Consider the following 19264-nt stretch of genomic DNA (forward strand, 5'->3'; position numbering starts at 1 on the left):
GTTTATTTTAATGAAGCGGGGATTATTTAAAGCTTCACTTCTTTGACTATGCCAAGTAAACTAGTTTGAGAGGATAAAAGCATCAAAATAAGATTGGAAAGTGCTCGAATATTACATACACAGGAGCTATATAAGCACCATCCACAGTACCACATACTCACCAATTTCAAGTATTAGGTTGCTATTTGATTTAAAGATTGTTGAAAGCCTTAATAGCTATTCCCTTCAGATATTTTAGCTTTCCTAGGGGACGGCAACATTCTCAAAAAAAAATACATCTCTCCATCTGATAATAGAACTCTAATTCTTTACAAAATGGAGTCTGATCCAAGTTAAATTGGCACACATGTATTTCAGTTAAATTGGAAAATGGGTTTTGGCTTGCAGTTGTTTATAATGAACCTTTGGAATCTTGTTTTCTTAACCATTCCCCCTCTCCACTGTGGCGTGCGTGTACAATGGTTTGTTGTTATCAGGTTGCTCGCACATGGTGGGCTGCTGGCACAGATGTCTTTGTAGGCTGAAGCTTTCCAAGTCTGTATGCCTGAAAAGATAGACATCCATGACCATAATTAGGTGCCTATCTTTTCCCTTGATTTTCAGAGATGCTGAGTTCCTTTTGTCCTCAGTGGGAGCATAAGGTGCTCATCACTTCTGAAAATTGGGCCTCTTATTTAGATGCTTTTTTGTTGTCTTAGAAGCATAATTATTGTTGTCTTAGATGCACTAAATACTAAAAATACTAGTGTTGAGATCGAGGAAGAAAATGGGTAAAACTTGATAGTGTTTACCCTTCATTGGGTACGGCTACACTGCCTCTTTTTTTGATATTTTTCTTGGAAGAGGCTTTTTCGACATTTGGCCCATCTACACTGGGCCAAATGTCAGAAAAACCTCCTCCTTCATTTTGGAATGAAGAATACAGGGGCTTCCAAAAGAGCGCATTTGCTCTTCTGGAGAAAATAATGGAAGAGCAAACGCATCCCTGCATGCAGAAGAGTTTTTCTGGGATACCTCTCGTATCCTGGAAAAAGTCTTGTAGTCTAGCCATACCCACTGTGTTCTCTTAGGGTATGTCTGCACATCAAAATTAATTTGAAATAACAGCCGTTATTTCTAATTAACTTTCCTAGCATCTACACAGCCAAACCGCTATTTTGAAATAAATTTGAAATAGCGGAGCGCTTATTTCGAATTTGGTAAACCTCATTCCACGAGGAATAATGCCAAATTCGAAAAAAGCTAAATTGAAATAAGCACCGTGTACATGCTTATTTTGAAATAGGGGGCCTCTAGCCCTTCCTAGGGTGCCCTGGTGGCCACTCTGGGCACAACCAGGAAAACTCTTCTGCTTCCCCCCCCCCCCACCAGCCCCAGAGCCCTTAAAGGGGTAGACTCTGGCCACAGTGCCTGTGCCAGCTGCAACCCTGCCAGCCCAGAGCCAGAAGTCTGTGCACCTGGCCCAGCATGAGCCAGCAACCGACTGGCACCCAGCCCTCCACCACTCCCCAGGAGCAGGCTGGCAGCTCCCAGAAGCCTACCAGGGGCTGCAAAAGGCGGGTGCCTTCCTGGTCTAGTGCGGAGATCGTGGACCTCATTGAGGTTTGGGGGGAGGCCTCCAATGTCCACGATCTCCGCACTAGACACAGGAACGCAGCCGTCTACAGGTGGATGGCTGACAGCCTGGCCACCAAAGGCCACATGCTCTGCCAGGAGCAGGTGTGTATGAAAATAAAAGAGCTGTGGAAGGCCTATGCCAGAACCTCAGGGGGCAGCTCCCAACCAGGGGCTGACCCGGACTCCTGCCCCTATTACAATGACCTGGACCACATCCTGGGGGGGTCAGATGGTCCATGCCCCCCAGGTGGTCATCGACCCTGGGGCAGAGGGCCCTGCCCATGACACCGAGGAGGAGGAGGAGGAGGACGTCCAGGAGCCGCAAGAGGCTGGAGGGAGCGTGCCCTGCACCCAGGACCCCCGAGCCATCTCAGAAAGCCTGTCGCCGGTGTCATCCGAGGCCGTGGAGGCCTTGACATGTGAGTGCCATCACTGTCCCCATATGCACGGGCGGGGGGGGGGGGAGGAGGGAGAGGGATACCAGGGACTGTGCCTGTGGGCCTTGCTGACCATGGAGCATGCAGCAACCTGTGCATGTGCTGTGCCACCCTGGGCATGTGGCACATGACATGCTCCTGACCCCGGGGAGGGATGCTGCACGATGCCCTCCCTCCACAAGCCCCCTCTACACAGAGGAAGGGCATTTTTCCCTTTCCCTTCCCCCCACACACACACACACTATATACAGCACAGAGGCCAGCTCACACTCCGGGGATAGCAGGACGTGATGGTGCAGAGACCTGCCGTCCTCACCTTGCAGAGGGGGGTTGGGCTTCACCCACTGTGTCCCCAGGGAGAACTGACTACTTCTCATGTTTCTACACAGCTGCACCAGCTGCGAGTGCAGGGCGCACCACCCCTCCCAGGACAGCCTTCTGCACCTGAGCCCTCAGCAGGCTAACCTGGAACCAGGAGTACCACCAGCGGCAGCACCTGGGGTTACTGTGAAGGCAGGTCCGCAGCCAGGAGCACTGGGTGCAGGAAGACCTGCAGCTGCGGCAGGAGAGCTTGCAGGAGCTGCTTGACCAGGGGCATGCGACCACTCGCAGACCCTGGTGCAGAGATTGCTGCCTGATGCCGCTCTAGACCCTGTGGCCGCCCCAGCTCTCACTTCCCCTCCCCCTTTTTCCTCCCCTACCTCCCCACCCGCCCCACCCTCCATACCAAGTCCCCTCCCGAGGACACCGAGGCCCCTGCATCCGCAGTGCTGGGAGACAAGTGGACCAGAAAAACCCTCAACCCTGAGCTTCTCCTCCTCTTGCCTCCCCCTTCCAACTGCCTCCTCCCAGGTTTCCCCCTCCCCTCTCCCACCCTCATTCCCCCCTCACCCCAGTTATGGTCAATAAAGAGAGGATTTTTTGGCAACATATGTGTTTTTATTTTACATCAGGAAAGGGGGTTAGGGAGGGGAAAGTGGAAGGACATGAAGGTGGAATAAGGCATAAGGCACGCCAGGGAGACTTCACTCCTCTGGGCGGAAGCTCTCCCGCAGGGCCTCCCAGATACGGACAGTCCCCTGATGGGCAGCCGTGCAGGGCTGTGCGTAGAGGCCAGCCAAGTGGTCAGCCTCTGCCATCCAGGCTAGCAGGAAAGCCTTCCTCTTCCTCTCTCACAAATTATGTGGCACAGAACACGCTGCCACCATGTGCAGAATATTCCGCTCGGAGAGGTACAGGCGGGTGAGGAGGCATCTAAAACGGGCCTTCAACCAGACAATAACCCCTCCACCATGATACGGGCCCTGCCAAGCTTGGCATTAAAGGACTGTTGGGAGGGGTTGAGGTGTCCCATGTAGGGCTTCATGAGCCAGGGTTGTAGTGGGTAGGCTGCATCCCCCACCAGGCACACAGGCACATCCACGTCCCCGACCCTGATGTGGCAGTCGGGGAAGAAAGTCCCGGCGTGCAGCCTCTGGCACACGGAGGAGTTGCGGAACACCCGCGCGTCGTGTGCTTTATCGGACCAGCCCACGTTGATGTCCACAAACTAGCCCCAGTGGTCAGACACAGCCTGCAGGATGACCGAGATGTATCCCTTCCAGTTGATGTAGAGGGAGGCCTCATGGTGCAGGGCACGGATGGGGATGTGCGTCCCGTCGATTGCCTCCACCCCCCCCCACAGTTGGGGAAGCCCAGGGTGCCAAACCCCTCCATGACCGCATCCACATCGGTGAGGTGGATGACTCTGTGGAGCAGCACTCTATTGATGGCCTTGATCACCTGCAGAGGGACACACAAAACCACAGTCACTAAGGTGCCTGGGTGGCTGAGAGTGCTCCTTCCCCGCCACTGCCCTGCACCCCCACTCCCAGGAGAAACCCCCCTTCCTGGCACAGTGGCCAGAGATTGCCATACCTGCATAAGCACTGCTCCGACGGTGGATCTCCCCACGCTGAACTGGTTCAACATGGATTGGTAGCTATCTGGCATGGAGAGCTTGCAGAGGGCGATGGCCACATGCTTGTGGAGGGAAATGGCGGGCCTCATGTGCGTGTCCCATCGCCACAGAGCAGGGGTAAGCCACTCACAGAGCTCGAGGAAAGTGTCCTTCTTCATCCTGTTGGTCTCCCCAGTGCTCCAGGATGATGTGGTCCCACCAGTCACTGCTGGTGTCCAGAAGCTAGATACGGCAGGGCACACTGACATCCAGGCACTGCTGCTGCTCCTCCCCAGCCCCCAGGGGGGGGGTCAGGAAGAGGGCTGGGGGGTTGGGCTGCAGCAGATGCTGCCAGACAGTCTCCAGCAATTGCAGCCAGGCTTGCAGCAATGCATCCAAAATGAGCACCAGAGTGCCCAGGGGTAGCTCTGGCTCCATGGTGCTGAGTGCTGTGGTGTCCCGAGTGAGGGCAATCAAAACAGAAAGAAAAATGCTTTGCTGTCCCTCAGCGAGGTAAGCATGCAAGCCGGGAAAGCTGAGAACCGGCTGTCCAGGGGGGTCCCTTTAAGCAAAAGCCTCAGATAGCCTCAGGCAACAGCCACACAAAGTAATTCCTGACCTGATGCCCTGCCAGACCTGGTTCCGGCCGGCCTTAATGCGATTCAGCGTCCAATCAGTGTGGACTCACTTTTTCGAAATAGCAAAATGCTATTTCTAAATGCTTTTTTTGTGTAGACGCGTTATTTCGAAATAAGTTATTTCGAATTAACTACAGCCCCTCTCTGAGTTACGAACGAGTTACGGACCAAACACTTGGCCATAACTCGATCTGTTCGTAACTCGGACCCCATTGAGTTACACTTGACCGTGCTGTTCGTAAGCACGGGTCGCGTTCGTAACTCAGGGACCGCCTTTACGACCGCTTCATGGGAGCTTTGGTTGTAAGTGCAAATGGTCGTAACTCGACCGTTCGCAACTCGGGGAGCGGCTGTATTTCAAAATAAGATATTTCGAAATAACGCTGTAGTGTAGACATACCCTCAGAGCAGAGGCTTTCCAGGGTAACTACTCACTTCTGCTACAGAAACTGTTACTCCTAACATAAGCCTCCACACAGACATTTACTTTTGAAAACCAAGTTATTTGATTTAAGATTGTGTGCAAAAAAACCCATAGGAATTAAAATACCACTAGAGCCAAATTTTCAAAGGGATCTTTTCCTGGCCTCCAACTTAGCTTACAATAGAATCCAATTCATCAGTTTGTCTATTTCTTTGTCCATTCAAATGCAGACACAGAAATGCCAACAGACAAAATCTCTGGCGTGCAAAATGTTCAGCTTTGACAAATTATAATTTAATTCAACAAAGACTCAATCCAGATTCTATATCTGCAAATGTAGTGTTGGGCATGCATATTATGGCAAATGTAAACAGCATGTGTGTACACACATGGGTGGTTAAATGTCTCACAATCCAGTTTCTGAGTACCAATTCAGGTTTTTTAGGGTATGTCTACGCAGCAGGACTAACCTCAAAATAAGCTATGCAACTTGAGCTATGATATTTTGAATTTGGGCACATCTACACAGCACTTATTTTGAAATAGAGCACTCTTCCTCTGACTTCCCTTAATTGTGGTAAAATGAGGGTTACAGGAGTCGGAGTGAGAAGTTCTCCAGCGGGACATTTTTTTGACATTGTGTTGTGTTTTCGACATTATGTTTCGACTGTTTGTGTGTAGATGCATACTTTGTTATTTTGAGATAATGTGAATTATTCTGAAATAATGGTGCTGTGTAGATGTAGCTAGAGTGTGTGAAAACTGGCAAGTAGAGATTGAACCTCCCACATCTGGGATTCTCTGATTCAGCAACATCCGTGGTACTATAGGGCCATGGATGTTGCTGAACCAAAGAGTCTTGGAGGCAGGAGCAACACAGGGGCTAGGGAGCCTTGGCTGGGACAAGTGGCATCTGGGGAGCCACCTTGGTTGGGGAACCCCTGGTGTTAGCAGAGCATGGTGGCTGGGGAGCCCCATTCCCAGCTGGGGAACCCCTGATGTTAGTGAGGCCAGGCAGTGGCTGGGAGCTCCCGCCCCAGCCAGAGAACCCCCAGTGTCAGCTGGGTCATGTGACCGGGGTCCCGGCTGGGAATCCCTGGTTGCAGGGAGGCTGCCGGTGGCCAGGCAGCCCCAGCCAGGAACTCCCCAGTGGCAGAAGGCCTGGGGTGACAAGGCAGCCTCTGCTAGGGAACCCCGGCTGAAGTAAGGCTGATGGAGGCGGGTGGCTGGAATCCCCAGAGGCAGCGGGGCAGCCCTAGCAGCAGGGCGAGATGGCCAGGCAGTCCAGCTAGGGAACCCGTGGCAGCATCAGGGCTGGTGGTGGCCGGGTAGCTCCAGCTGGGAACCCTGGGGAACACTCTGTGGCAGCAGGGCCAGCAGAGGCCAAGATTCCCACCGGGAACCCTGGGAGACCCTGGGGCAGTAGGGTGAGGAACCCATGCCAAAGTCTGGGAGCAGTGCAGCCAGCAGGGGAGCACTGACTCCCTTGCTCCAGCAAACTCCCTGGTTTGGGACAGCTCTGGTCCCAAGGGTGCCAGTCTAGGGAAGTCTAACCTGTACAAATTTAGAAGCCATCATCCTTGGAAAATATGACCCAAAGAATTTCATCAATAGAAAACTGAGCTCCGCACTACAGGTTGTGAGATTCAGGAGAGTCTAGTGGGTTTTGTTGATGGATTTTGAATGTATTTTTGTCGTAGCTTATGGTTACAGTCCAGAAATCTGCACAACTTTGCCACGAGTGATTAGCAATTGGCATTCACAGAACACAGAAATGCCATGCACCAATGCATAGAAAAATATAACATGTCCTGTAATGTCAGCATACATAAGTGTTCATCATAAAATATAGAGGAAAACACTGCTCACCTGCAATATTGACAGAAGAAACAAATGCAGCTAGTAAGGCTAGTGTTTGAGGCAATGTAGCAGGAAAGTAAGATCCACCCATTAAAACCAAACCTCCTACAGCAGTAAGACCTAAAGACAACAGAATAAATCAATACTTGATGACAAAATACATACAAGAATTAATAAATAATTGATCTGCTGTGGAACCAATGAGAAATTCCATCTGGGAGGGACAGAAGTAGCCAAACAAGGGACCTTATGCAATCCACAGAACTTTCTACCGTATTGACAGGACTTTGTGTCCAGTGCTGATTGGCTGTTTGCTCCAAACCTCTTCCTCATTCTTCCTCACAGTCTCTTCACCTCAGCTTCACTCCACGCCTGCCCCTTACCCTCTTCTCTCCTTTCCTGTTCCCCTCAACCCTTCTCCCTTCACCTTTTTTATCTCATCCTACCTCCACCCTCAAATGATCATGTCATTAGCACGATGTTTGCTGCCATCACGCTATTATCTCTGTGCGGGTGTTCTAGCCTTTTCCTGATCCAGAGCCTGTCTGGTATACTGAGACTGTAAGCTCTTTCAGGCAGGGACTGTTTGCTACTCTGTATTTGAATAGTGACCAGCACAGTAGGTTGGTTGTCCTTGGGCACCAACATAATAAACATGTTTAATAATATCAGCAGGGCATTACTAAGGTGAAGTGGTACTGTTATGGTGCCACATAAAGTCCATCACATTTAAATAATATTGCAACATCTCCATCTTCTTCCTGGTGGGGGACGCTTAATCCCCCTTCTGTTCTGGCCCTCCCTTCTACTCCTTCCCCCAAAACTTTGTCCTGCCCTGCCTCTTCCTGCCCCTGCTTCATCCCCATCCTGCCACTTGCTCCTCCACGTGTGCCCATCCTCCCTCCTTCCCCTCCCTCCCAGAGCTTGAACACCATAAATCAGTTGTTTGTGGTGCTCAGGAAACACTGGGGGGGAGGGGAGTTTGTAAGTGCAGAGCCACCAGTGCATGAGAGGCACAGTGAGGGAACTTGCTACTGGAGGTGCTCTGCACCCACAAATTTTTCTCCTGGGGTGCTCCAGCTCCAGATCACCCAGGGGGTTGATGCCTATGATCATCTCCCTTCTCCAGGAAGCTTTCCTCCCCAGATCTCCCAGATGTTCAGGAGGAGGGTCCCTGTCGGATGAGGCAGCATGCTTCCATCACATCACCCTGCCAGAGCATTTCCCTACTGCCTCCCCACTGCTTGTAGCAGGGAGAGGCTCTAGCAGTAGGTCACTGAAAATAGCACTGTAGATGGGGGAGGCATGGATTAGCTATTTAGAGAGCCATGTAGGATATATGCGCTACAGCTTGGGCATGTCTAGGGCCCTACTGGGCACTGTTCAAACACAGAGCAGCACACAGTTCCGGCCTGAACGAGCTTACAGTCTGAATAGACCATTTCCACAGCTACTTATACCCATGCTGGGTATGCAATGTATGTCCTATGCATGTTGACATAAGGAGGATATGGGATAGACCTAGCCTATAAAAGAAGTGTGACTACACTTCCTCCTTGCCAAGTGTAGGGATTACAGTTGTGCCAGACACCTTGCCTTCTCCCTCCCACCCAGCTATAAAAGGGTCAGGTAGAAGCTGGCCTAACCAGATCAAAGCCAAAGGATGTGGAAAGCAACACAGCCTACCAAGTGTCTACAGTGATGCTATGATTGCCATGCTTCTTGTGATTGCCATGCTTCATGCTTAAAAGCCTCAGAGGATTCTTCCCCACCCTCTCATTCCTCACACAGGTATTTGCATCTGTTATATAAGTTTTATACTAATATATTGGCTTTATCTTTAAAAGGAATGATTTTCACTCAGCTCTTGGCTGAGTGATTCTAGCGAGAGTTCTGTGTGAGGAAGTTGACCAGGGATATAAGTAAAGACGAAAGGCAGCAGTGTCTAGAGCACTGAGCAAGGATTTGAGAGGCAGGAACTCCTGACTTCTAATCCCAGTTATAACATTAAATCATGCTCTGGCCTTCAGTAAGTCACTTTCCATTTTATGTCTCAGTTTCCTCACCTGTAGAAGTGTCCCAGCAGAAATTTTGACTCAAACTCTCTCATACTAAAACACACAAGAGAAGAAAGAAGTGCACTTACCAGAAATTGCATTTGTTACTGACATGAGGGGTGAATGCAGGGCTGGTGTGACGCCCCAGACAGTATGATAGCCAACGATTCCTGCCAGACCAAATGTGGTCACCATTTGAGTAAAAGCAGCATTAGGAGAAATAAGCCCCAATCCTAAAACACCTGTCAAGCCTAAAAAAAAAAGCATGTGCTCAGAGGATTTAAAAAGCAGCATTTTCTTTATTAATCATAAAATAAAAACAGAGCACAAACTTTGCTCTGTTTCAATGAAACTTTGCCAGTGACATCAATGGGAGTACGAGAAGGCTACTAGACATGCTTTTATACGCATCACTTTTTTTCCTTGTTTCTGCCACAACTAGAGTAGAATTCATTTGATCAATTTATCTGTTCTGGCCTTGGAATCCAGAGCTGGAGATGCCAACAATAAACATTTCTGAAATGCAAAATATTTTGCTCGAGCAAAGCACAGCAGCACGCTTAATTTTTAAAAATGGCATTGATTCTCTAATGGCATCTCACAATCTTCAATGCTCTATTAGGAAAAGAGACCACAGTGTAGCAGCTAATTATTATTGAAACAGGCAGACCACACAAATATTTTAACAATGTTCCATTTGTAAAAACTCTAATATCTTCTTCAGTACAATATGTCTTCTATGTCTTCTTGGCCATACAAACTCAAATTTCAAACATTGTTTTTCTCTAGGAAAAGAATGCATCATTGTTAGAGATTGAAATTCCCTTGTGTTTTTTAAACAGAGGGCTAATTTCTGCCCCATTCTGTAGCACTTTCCTACTTACATAGTTCCAGACCAATCAATTAGACCACCCTCTGAGCAGAGTAGTACTCATGAGTGAGGGTGACAGAATCTGGCTCTTAGCAGGGAGTGAGGGGGCTGCAGTTTTTGAAGTGCTAAACAGCCTGAGAAAGCTTTATTGAAATATTTAAACTTGCGTTTGGCAGCATTAATCAAAGAAAACAGATCACCACTATGGGATTATAAAGTGATTACACTCTATGGACAGTATCCAGTAATGAGTTTCTTTATAAGTTTATTACCCGGTGATGGCAAAACCACTGTGATGAGGCAGTATGGTAGGGTTTTTTGGGATGGAATTTGGGAAGATTTTCTAAATGAAAGCAAGTTCTTAGATCTTCCTCCTCCCCCACACCTCTTTAAAATCCATTCTCTTCACTGCCAAAAAATCCCTTTCTTTGGACTAATGGCTAATCCTTTTGTCGATCATTTATTTGGCACAAGATTTCAGAAGGTGAACAGCCCTCAGAGGTGTGTTAAGATGTTCTGTCATCACTTACATCAAAGATTATTTTTATATTAATTCTACCCTTGTTCTTTTCACAGAAACATAATACAGACAGAATAATGCAATACTATTTATGAGTGAAAACATTACTAGCTGAAATCAAAACCTTGCTATCTGATTTGATTTATTTTCCACTTTAACACTGTATTTTTCAAAGTATAATAACCAGAGCCCTGACAATGACATTTGGGAATCTATAGTGCATTAAAACCTGATCCTAAAATCTTTGAAGTCATTAATATTAAGTGGCTTTGGAACTGGCCCACAAACGATATCATATTGACTCTATTATCTATGCAGTTACAAGCAGGGCAGTATAGAGTGATTTAACATAGCATTTCAGAAAACTAACCTATACCCTACCATCATATTCCCCATTTTCTAGCCTCTCAGGCTACATCTACACTACAGGTTTTTTTCAGGATACCTCTGGTATCCCGGAAAAACTCTGCCGCATCCAGGGAACGAGTCTGCTCTTCCACTTTTTTTCGCAGAAGAGCAGATGCTCTCTTTCGGAAGCCCTGTCTTCCTCCTCCCACAAGGAAGAAGGGCTCTTCTGAAAGAGGAAGCTTTTCCAAAATTTAGCCCAGTGTAGATGGGCTAACTTGCATACCTTATTCCAATTATCAGTGTAGTGTAGACATAGCCCCATTCACATGGAAAGTAACAAGTCAGCAGATTATGTAACCTGTTCTGATACTTTTCATTTTTAAGACACCTTGAATAGCTCTAGTTCAGGAGATGGTTTTATTTCAAAGTAAATACTCACGCAGATTAAATTAAAGGCAAACAAATTGGATTGTGCAACAAAATCATTTTTACCTGCTGTGTAAACTCCAGAAGAGGTCATGGTTTTCCTGAATGGTGAAACTGATGCTTTTTTCTCAGCTTCTAGTTCATGCACGGTTTTTTGTTTAGCAGGGTCAGGAGGCGGCATTGTTCTTGGTAAAGGTGCTGGAAATAAATTCTTGCCATCCTGTGACAAACAAGACAATGACTCTGATGGATTCCTGGGGTATCTTGGCTTCCATTATGTTAGGGTTGGATCCTGTGACATTTACTCATGGGAGCTGGCTCATTGAAGGCACTGGGGTTGCTCAGAGGAGGAAAGATACAGGATTTGGCATTTACTTTTTACTACACTGATGAAAGAGCACAGGTAATTTTATTGCAAAGATGCTTGTTTTGAAAATTTACATTTTAAAAATCTATATTGAAATTAAATAACTTTAGGGGTGAAATTAGCATTGGTTGCTGGATTCAGTCAGTGGAGAAAAAACACCTTTGGCCTCTCCATCCCCACGTTCATTGCAGCACAGCATCCGGCCTGGTATCTTTTGGGTCTATTATGTTTCTCCCTGTCAAATCCTGTCAGAACTACAGTTTGTCTAGTCTGGCACCCTTAGAACCTGACCAGTGCCAAACCAGAGAATTGTCCGGAGTACAAGAGGTCAATACTGTCTAGCAGCATTACAACACTTCTACTGCTTACTGGGCTCTTAGTGTTCTGTGCTGTTATTTAGCTCTAATTTATCCCTAATTATCTTCTGACAGCCAAGACTGGTGGCTATAAAGAAACTTTATGGGACCCCAGGAAACTTGGCCATACCCATGCTAAATCTGGCTAACTAAAATCATGCCCGACCACAGATGTTGACAGACCAGAGTGCCAGACAAGAGAGGTTCAACCTGTATTGATTTCAGCCTGCCAATATCTAACTATTGTGCATGTCTATGCTTTGGTCTAATCATACCTGAAGGCAAACATGGATCCTTGTGAATTCACCTTATCAACAGAACTACACTTTATATTCCATCCAAAATAAACATCCCCGCAAAAAAATTAGTTCATCCAAAGACATTTCTCTTGTTTGGAATCATCACAGTCAATACACAAGTGATCTTAGTCATCATTGAATTGCTTGGTCAGTTCCCTTGCCTCCTTTGCCACTGTGACAGGAGCAGAGAATTTATGAAAGGAGAGTGATTTCTACTGCGAAGACTCTGACGGTTGGTGAGGGGTAGTCGGATGCTTCAGAAGCCTATTATTGTCTTAAGCAACAGTGCCATTGTTCCTTGCACACTGGTGTGACTGCATCGCAGAAACATCCTCCAGCCCATAAAACTTTCCAATGTTAACGCTAATCGACATTATTTCAAGAACCACACACAGCTCATACTCCCACCCACCCATCTGACTTTTTGGCAGAAGACATCTTCTCTTGTTGTTAGTACATATTGATCCCAGAGCAAAAAGCCTCATCTGGCATTGAATTCATATCTCCCACAATCACTGAGTTAATGGATCAATCCTTAGTCTTGAATTCTTCTTTATGTATCACAAAATCAATGGCAATAACTTTCACTAAGCCATTTTTGCCCCTAACTACGTTAGTGCTTGGAACTTTTCAATATAAACTAACTATGTTGCACCATTATGAATGCTATAAGAGCTACCCACTGAGAAGATTTCCTGGACTGGCTAACAGGAACATTTATGTCCTTCGTAATACAATTGATACCCAATCATCAGCTTTTTCAAAATGTGCTTAAAACTCACCTTCATTACCATGGTTCCTCTAATGACATGATCAATAGTCCCATAATCAAAATTATCTTTTGGCTCAAAATGAAAATATTCTTTGTCAGGAGAAATAGCTTTTAATAATTTCAAGATGTTGTTGGAATACAGGCTACTGGCCTGAGTTGCCATTCTACTTGGCAAATCTGTATAACCAATGTGAACCACACCCTGATGAGAAAGAAAAATAAATATATGTTAGACCTTTTTCATGTATTATCTTGAAATCTTTTCATGCGTCCTCCACAGACCTGATGCATATTTTACAAATGCTAGTAAATCAAATTCACATATTACTGCAGACACTTCTTTCCAATGCTTTGTTTTACAAGTTAAAGGTTCTTTTTAAAACTAATGGCTTACTCTGATGTCTGAACAAAAAAAACAAAAAAAACAAAAAAAAAAATCAGCAATTTTGTCCGAAAGCCAGAAACTGAACAAGCTGGGAGGCCAGTTGGGAAACCATATGGTGCTTATTTTGAGAATAAGAAATCAAGTGCTTTTAAAGTTTGAAAACACCTTTTGTTTGTCTGATAAAGATCACATTGCACAACATGTTTCCCAGGTTAACTGCACTCCAATTAGTTTCAAAAGGAAGATATGGTTTTAGATACCTTCATTTTCTATTCCCTGCAAACACACAGAAAAGGGTAACATTTCCTTACCAACATCTCCCAGTATTATAGCTGAAGTGTACGGACTATTGAAAAGCAAATATTTCTATACTCTCAAAACAACTGCATATGCTCTATCTTAGATTCTGTGCCCTAGGTTCTTGGATTTTTTTCTTTTATTTTATCCTCATTATTATACATTCCATTATTAGCCATCTGGATTGTGCAGATGCCAACCTATCCCATATGTAGTCACAGGTGCTGGTTCCAACGCTCTTTCAGGAGTAAGGTAAAGGATACAATGTTCAAGTCTGGGAACCAATGGTGACTGGTGCCTACAGGAGGAGGGTGTGCTGAAAGGGCCTCCCAGAGGAACAGAGAGGGGGAAACGTGGGGACATCCTATTTAGCAATTAACATTTTGGCAGGGGCATAGAGAGGTGGAGCACCTCCCTAGTGTTACCATGAGTCGCCTGTGATGGCAACCACAAACAGTATCAGTGCAAATTAATACTGAAACACCATAGATGGACTGCTCTTTGCAGCTGATTTTCCAGAACACAGCCACAGGCAACTAGCCCCTGTCTAGAATATTGAGAGGGGCTCTAGCAATGCTATTGAGGCTCTATGTCCCATTTCAATTGTTCATTTACAGCATCCCACCTTCAGAACTTGCACAATCATCTCCTACAGGGGGTTTGTGTGCTTCCCCTGCAGTGAAGCCACAGTGACCCCAAGTGGCTTCAAACATCAACTCCTTTCAAGGACAAAAGGTACAAAATTCTGAAGTTTAGAAAAAATAAAAAAGGATTAGAGAGAAACCTCATCTTGGATGGGAGGTGGGCTAGGGATAGTGGTCTATCATTGCTCTCTACTCAGAGAACAATTACACCTCAGGCATGTGATCTTCAAGAATATTTGTTGTTACAGTTCAGGATTGTAACATTCCTGCTGGAATTAATGATTTTGGAACTATTTAGGGTGGAAAATTAAATGAACAGCTGCAGCACTGCATGGAACATTTATAGTGTCCATCCAACCTTCAGTATCTGAAACCCTAGAGTAAGCAGTTATGGGATATCCTGCTCCCAGGGAAAGCTTTCTATTAATCAAACAGAAAGATATTGGCTAGAGCTCTAAGAGCTGCATATTTTCCAGCTGTCTCTTCATTCTCTAATTCAGATTCTCATAACCATGAGCAGAGAGCTGCTCCTACTTTACATTTTTTTCCCACACAGTTCCCCCTTATATCTTTGTAACAAAGCAAGCAGGCATCACACTCCTGATGAAAAGGGGACAATGTAAGTCCAACTATAGCTAAACTACATCACTGGTGTAGCTTAAGTCGAAAGAGCTTATTTCGGCTTTTGGCATTGTTTACACACAAGTTGAGAAAGAGGACTCTTCCTCCAACTTCCCTTACTCCTCATAAAATCAGGGCTACAGGAGTCAGAGTAAGAAGACTTCCAGCTTGGCATTATTTTGACATTATGTTGAAATAACTGCTTGCTGTGTAGATGTGGACCAAGTTATTTTGGAATAGTGTCAGTTATTCCAAAATAACGCTGCTGTGTAGACATAGCCAGAGTCTCCATACAGGAAATAGACTGGATCTGTTCAATCTAAGGAAGACCTTCTCCTAGCCAAATGCCAAGAACAAGGGAAGAAAAAAAATTATAGCATCCTGAAGGCTTCTCTAACTTGTACTTGCTGTGTAGTCACGGACTATGTTATTTTGGAATAAAGTCAGTTAGTCCGAAATAACACTGCTGTGTAGACAATACCTAAGGTTGTGCATGGTGGGTCATGTAGTCCAGCTAGGGAGACCAGACTATTGAGGAGAAAGAGCCTTGAAGCACCCAAACTACAGGAGGACCATAGCACTTCAGACAGACATAGATTAATGTGGAGCTGATCCAAAACAATACATTTCAATTTGATTCAGCAAAGTGAAATACTTTAATTTAGAACAACCTGATTCCCAAATGAAAAATTGTGTTTGAATTTTCCTAATGAAAAATCAAAACATTTCAGCAAGATATACAATTTCCAATGGGAAATATTGATTTTATAGAGACCAAATTTCCCATAAAAAATTATTTCCATCTGGTTTATAGTAGGTCTTACTATAAGCCTTAGATAAACTCAAAGGATGCACAGATAGAGGGAAAAATCGGGTAGTCCACTCTGGAGACCCAGCAACTCAAGAAGGCAGTGTTGCCAGCTCTCAGAATTTTATCACGAGTCTCGTGACATTTAGCATAGTCTGTAAAATCCCAGCTGCTAGAAAAATGTTTCCACTAAAGACTCTCAGCTGCCTCTGAAAAAAGTAAGTTTCTTGCCCTGCTCGCTGCAGAGAAACACCTGAAAACATGAACCCTAAACACAAGGAGGCAAATAAAATCCCCCCACAATATTTAATGTTTTTTACACATTATTATTTTTGGAGCCTGACTCCATGATTTTTCTCGACTTTGGGCTGGCCATATTGGGAAGGGGGGAAAGTGTCTTAATCTGGTCCTTTGTAACAATTCAGATTAAGTTTGTTTTAGCAACAAATAAATTACACCTTTATATCATTTTATGGTTTTACATTTTAGCTAAAATAGCAAATTCCTAGGTTAATATTGATGGTTCAACATTGTAAAATAGTTAAATTGACCGTTATTAGTTTTATAAGTGACTACATAAAAAGAACCTCTAAGCCAAATTTCCTTCACTTTTACTATAGTCGGACATTGGACAGCTCTGCCGTTTTGTTAATAAAGCTCTGGGGATTAATTTAAGGGCATTTATGAATACGGTTATTAAAAACACTGTAACTATGCTTATAAAAATCACAAAGCATAAAATTTTCAAAGATGGAATGGTGTCTGGACAGTATTCCAATTTGTGGTTTCATTACTTGTGAAGTGAAAGACTCTGCTTTATTATCCTGCCACATAATAGTAAGTATTCATGACATACATGCAATGGCTTCAAGGAAACAAGGCCAGTTCTTTGTTACTAGAATGTTTCCTCAGACAACTGCAATATTGTTTCAATTTTATATACACTTTAACCATTACTAATAAGCATTGACTTATTCTACAGACCTTGTGAATATAAAGCTCTCCAGGATGAGTCGTTTCCACATTGCCACCAGCTTCAGATGCAAGATCCACAATTACCGAGCCATCCTTCATGGACTCCACCATATTTTTAGTGATTAGGATTGGGGCTTTTTTCCCTATTGCAAATTTAAAAAAAAAAAAAAAAGTAAAAATCAACTAATTGTCATTATATATAGCAAAATTCTACCAAAGAAACTGAAGATGTGCAAAGACAACATCTAGTATGTTGCGGGTGCTGCTGGTAATAAATAATAAAATACTAATCATATAAATTAAGACAATTAAAAGAAGCCATGGTGGATAGGTCCATCAATGGAGGTTAGGTCCATCAATGGCTATTAGCCAGGATGGTTAGGAATGATGTCCTTAGCCTCTGTTTGTCAGAGGCTGGGAATGGATGACAGGGGGTGGGATCGTTTGATGAACTCTATTCTGTTCATTCTCTCCGGGGGCACCTAGCAGTGGCCACGGGATATATGGACCTTTAGTCTGTTCTTATGTTCTAAGCCATTCTAATCCATGACATAAATATTAACTGGAGTCCAAACCAGAAGCTCTTATTCATAGAATCATAGAATACTAGAACTGGAAGCAACCTCAAGAGATCATCAAGTCCAGTCCCCTGCCCTCATGGCAGGACCAAGCACTGTCTAGATTATCCCTGATAGATGTCTATCTACCCTGCTCTTAAATTTCTCAGTGATGTAGATTCCACAATTTCCCTGGGCAATTTATTCCAATGTTTAACCACCCTAACAGTTAGGAAGTTTTTCCTAATGTCCATCCTAACCCTTCCCTGCTGCAATTTAAGCTCATTGCTTCTCGTCCTATCCTCAGAGGCCAAGGAGAAGAAAGAGTTACTCACCTTGTGCAGTAACGGTTGTTCTTCGAGATGTGTCCCCGTGGGTGCTCCACTCTGGGTGCTGGTGCGTCCTCGTGCCGGCGACCGGAGACTTTTCTAGCTGTTTCTGCCGCGGCGCGCAGGCGCCGTGGCGCCCTCTAGTGTTGTTCGAACTGAAGGGCGCCTGCGCGCGCGCGGCTCCTCCGTTCCTTCTCTACCCACCAGAGCATCAGGCTCCAAGCAGGGGAAGGAGGGAGGGTAGTGGAGCACCCACGGGGACACATCTCGAAGAACAACCGTTACTGCACAAGGTGAGTAACTCTTTCTTCTCCTTCGAGTGGTCCCCGTGGGTGCTCCACTCTGGGTGACTACACAGCAGTTGTCGGCTCGCGGAGGTGGGTTTGGAGCCGTGTGGTAGTAACTGTAGACAGCACTGCTTGTCCAACCGCCATAGAAGATGCTATCGAGGTGGAGAGAGCATAGTGTTGTGCAAAGGAATGGTCGGATGACCAGGTAGCGGCGTTGCAAATGTCTTGTAATGGTACATTATGGAGAAAAGCGGTCGTGGCAGCCACTGCTCTAGTGGAATGAGCTGTGATAAGTCCAGGTAAATCTTTGTTATATAAAGTATAAGAGGTCTTGATGCAGGATGTAATCCATTTAGAGATTCTTTGAGATGAGACTGCTTGTCCCTTAGATCTATTCGCGTATGAGATGAAGAGTCTAGGCGAGGCCCGCCATGGTCTCGTGCGATCTATGTAAAACGCCAAAGCTCGTCGGACGTCGAGAGTATGCCACACGGCGTGGGACGGTTCAGTGTGTGGTTTAGGAAAGAATGCAGGTAAGTGTATGGGTTCATTCACGTGGAAGGGAGAGAGTACTTTGGGTAGGAACTTAGGGTGGGGTCTAAGTACCACCCTGTCCTGTAAAAACACAGTATATGGGGGGTCAGCCATCAGAGCTGCAAGCTCACTCACCCTCCTACTGGAGGTGATGGCGACTAGGAAAGCCACCTTCATCGACAAATGAGAGAACGAGCAGGTTGCTATGGGCTCGAACGGGGGTTTTGTGAGGCTTTTGAGGACATGGTTCAGGTCCCAAATGGGGACTGGCGGACGAACCGGAGGAAAGGTGTTCTGCAGGCCTTTGAAGAAGCGCTTGGTTATTGGGTCAGCGAGGAAAGAAGAGCTTGGAGGGTGATGGTGGAAAGCTGCTATGGCTGCGGCATGGACCTTAATAGTACTAAGTGCTAGACCGGAATGTTTCAGAGAGAGTAAGTAGTCCAATAAGTCATGTATTGGAGCAAGGTGTGGTGGGTCTGCATGAGTCTGAGCATACCATAGGGAAAAACGCGTCCACTTGTAGCGGTAGGTCTTCCTAGTAGAGCGTCTGCGACTATTAATTAATATGTGCCTTACTTGTTCTGAGCAGGCAGTTTCGGCATCATGGAGCCATGAAGGAGCCAAGCGTGGAGCTTCAGCCTGGTGATGTCCGGGTGAAGGGTTTGACCGTGATCTTGTGAGAGGAGGTCGCAGCGTGGAGGGAAGGGATACGGTTCTGCTATCATCATTTTGAGGAGGTAAGGATACCATGTTCGTCTGGGCCAAGCAGGTGCCACCAAAATCACGCGTGCCTGACTCAATCTGATCTTGTCTAGGACTCTGTGCAGGAGTGGGAGGGGGGGAAAGGCGTAGAGAAGGGAGGCGTTCCATGCGATGGAAAGGGCGTCTCCGAG

At 45.7% G+C, this 19264-nt stretch overlaps 1 protein-coding gene across 3 annotated transcripts in view; it reads right to left on the reverse strand.

Annotated features, from left to right (window-relative positions):
* Positions 1–19264, reverse strand: part of LOC102453110 (NAD(P) transhydrogenase, mitochondrial-like) — a 92723-nt gene that overhangs the window by 38110 nt on the left and 35349 nt on the right. For all 3 annotated transcript variants that reach the window (XM_006135049.5, XM_025190703.3, XM_075897170.2), the window contains 5 exons: positions 16671–16804; positions 12942–13133; positions 11204–11357; positions 9062–9223; positions 6925–7035 (listed from right to left, as the gene is read on the reverse strand). In XM_006135049.5, the coding sequence (XP_006135111.3) occupies positions 6925–7035; positions 9062–9223; positions 11204–11357; positions 12942–13133; positions 16671–16804 (753 nt within the window). The remainder of the gene's footprint in view (positions 1–6924; positions 7036–9061; positions 9224–11203; positions 11358–12941; positions 13134–16670; positions 16805–19264) is intronic.

Source organism: Pelodiscus sinensis, chromosome 14 (assembly GCF_052426305.1).
Source record: "Pelodiscus sinensis isolate ZL-2025 chromosome 14, ASM5242630v1, whole genome shotgun sequence".
Taxonomy (NCBI): domain Eukaryota; kingdom Metazoa; phylum Chordata; order Testudines; family Trionychidae; genus Pelodiscus; species Pelodiscus sinensis.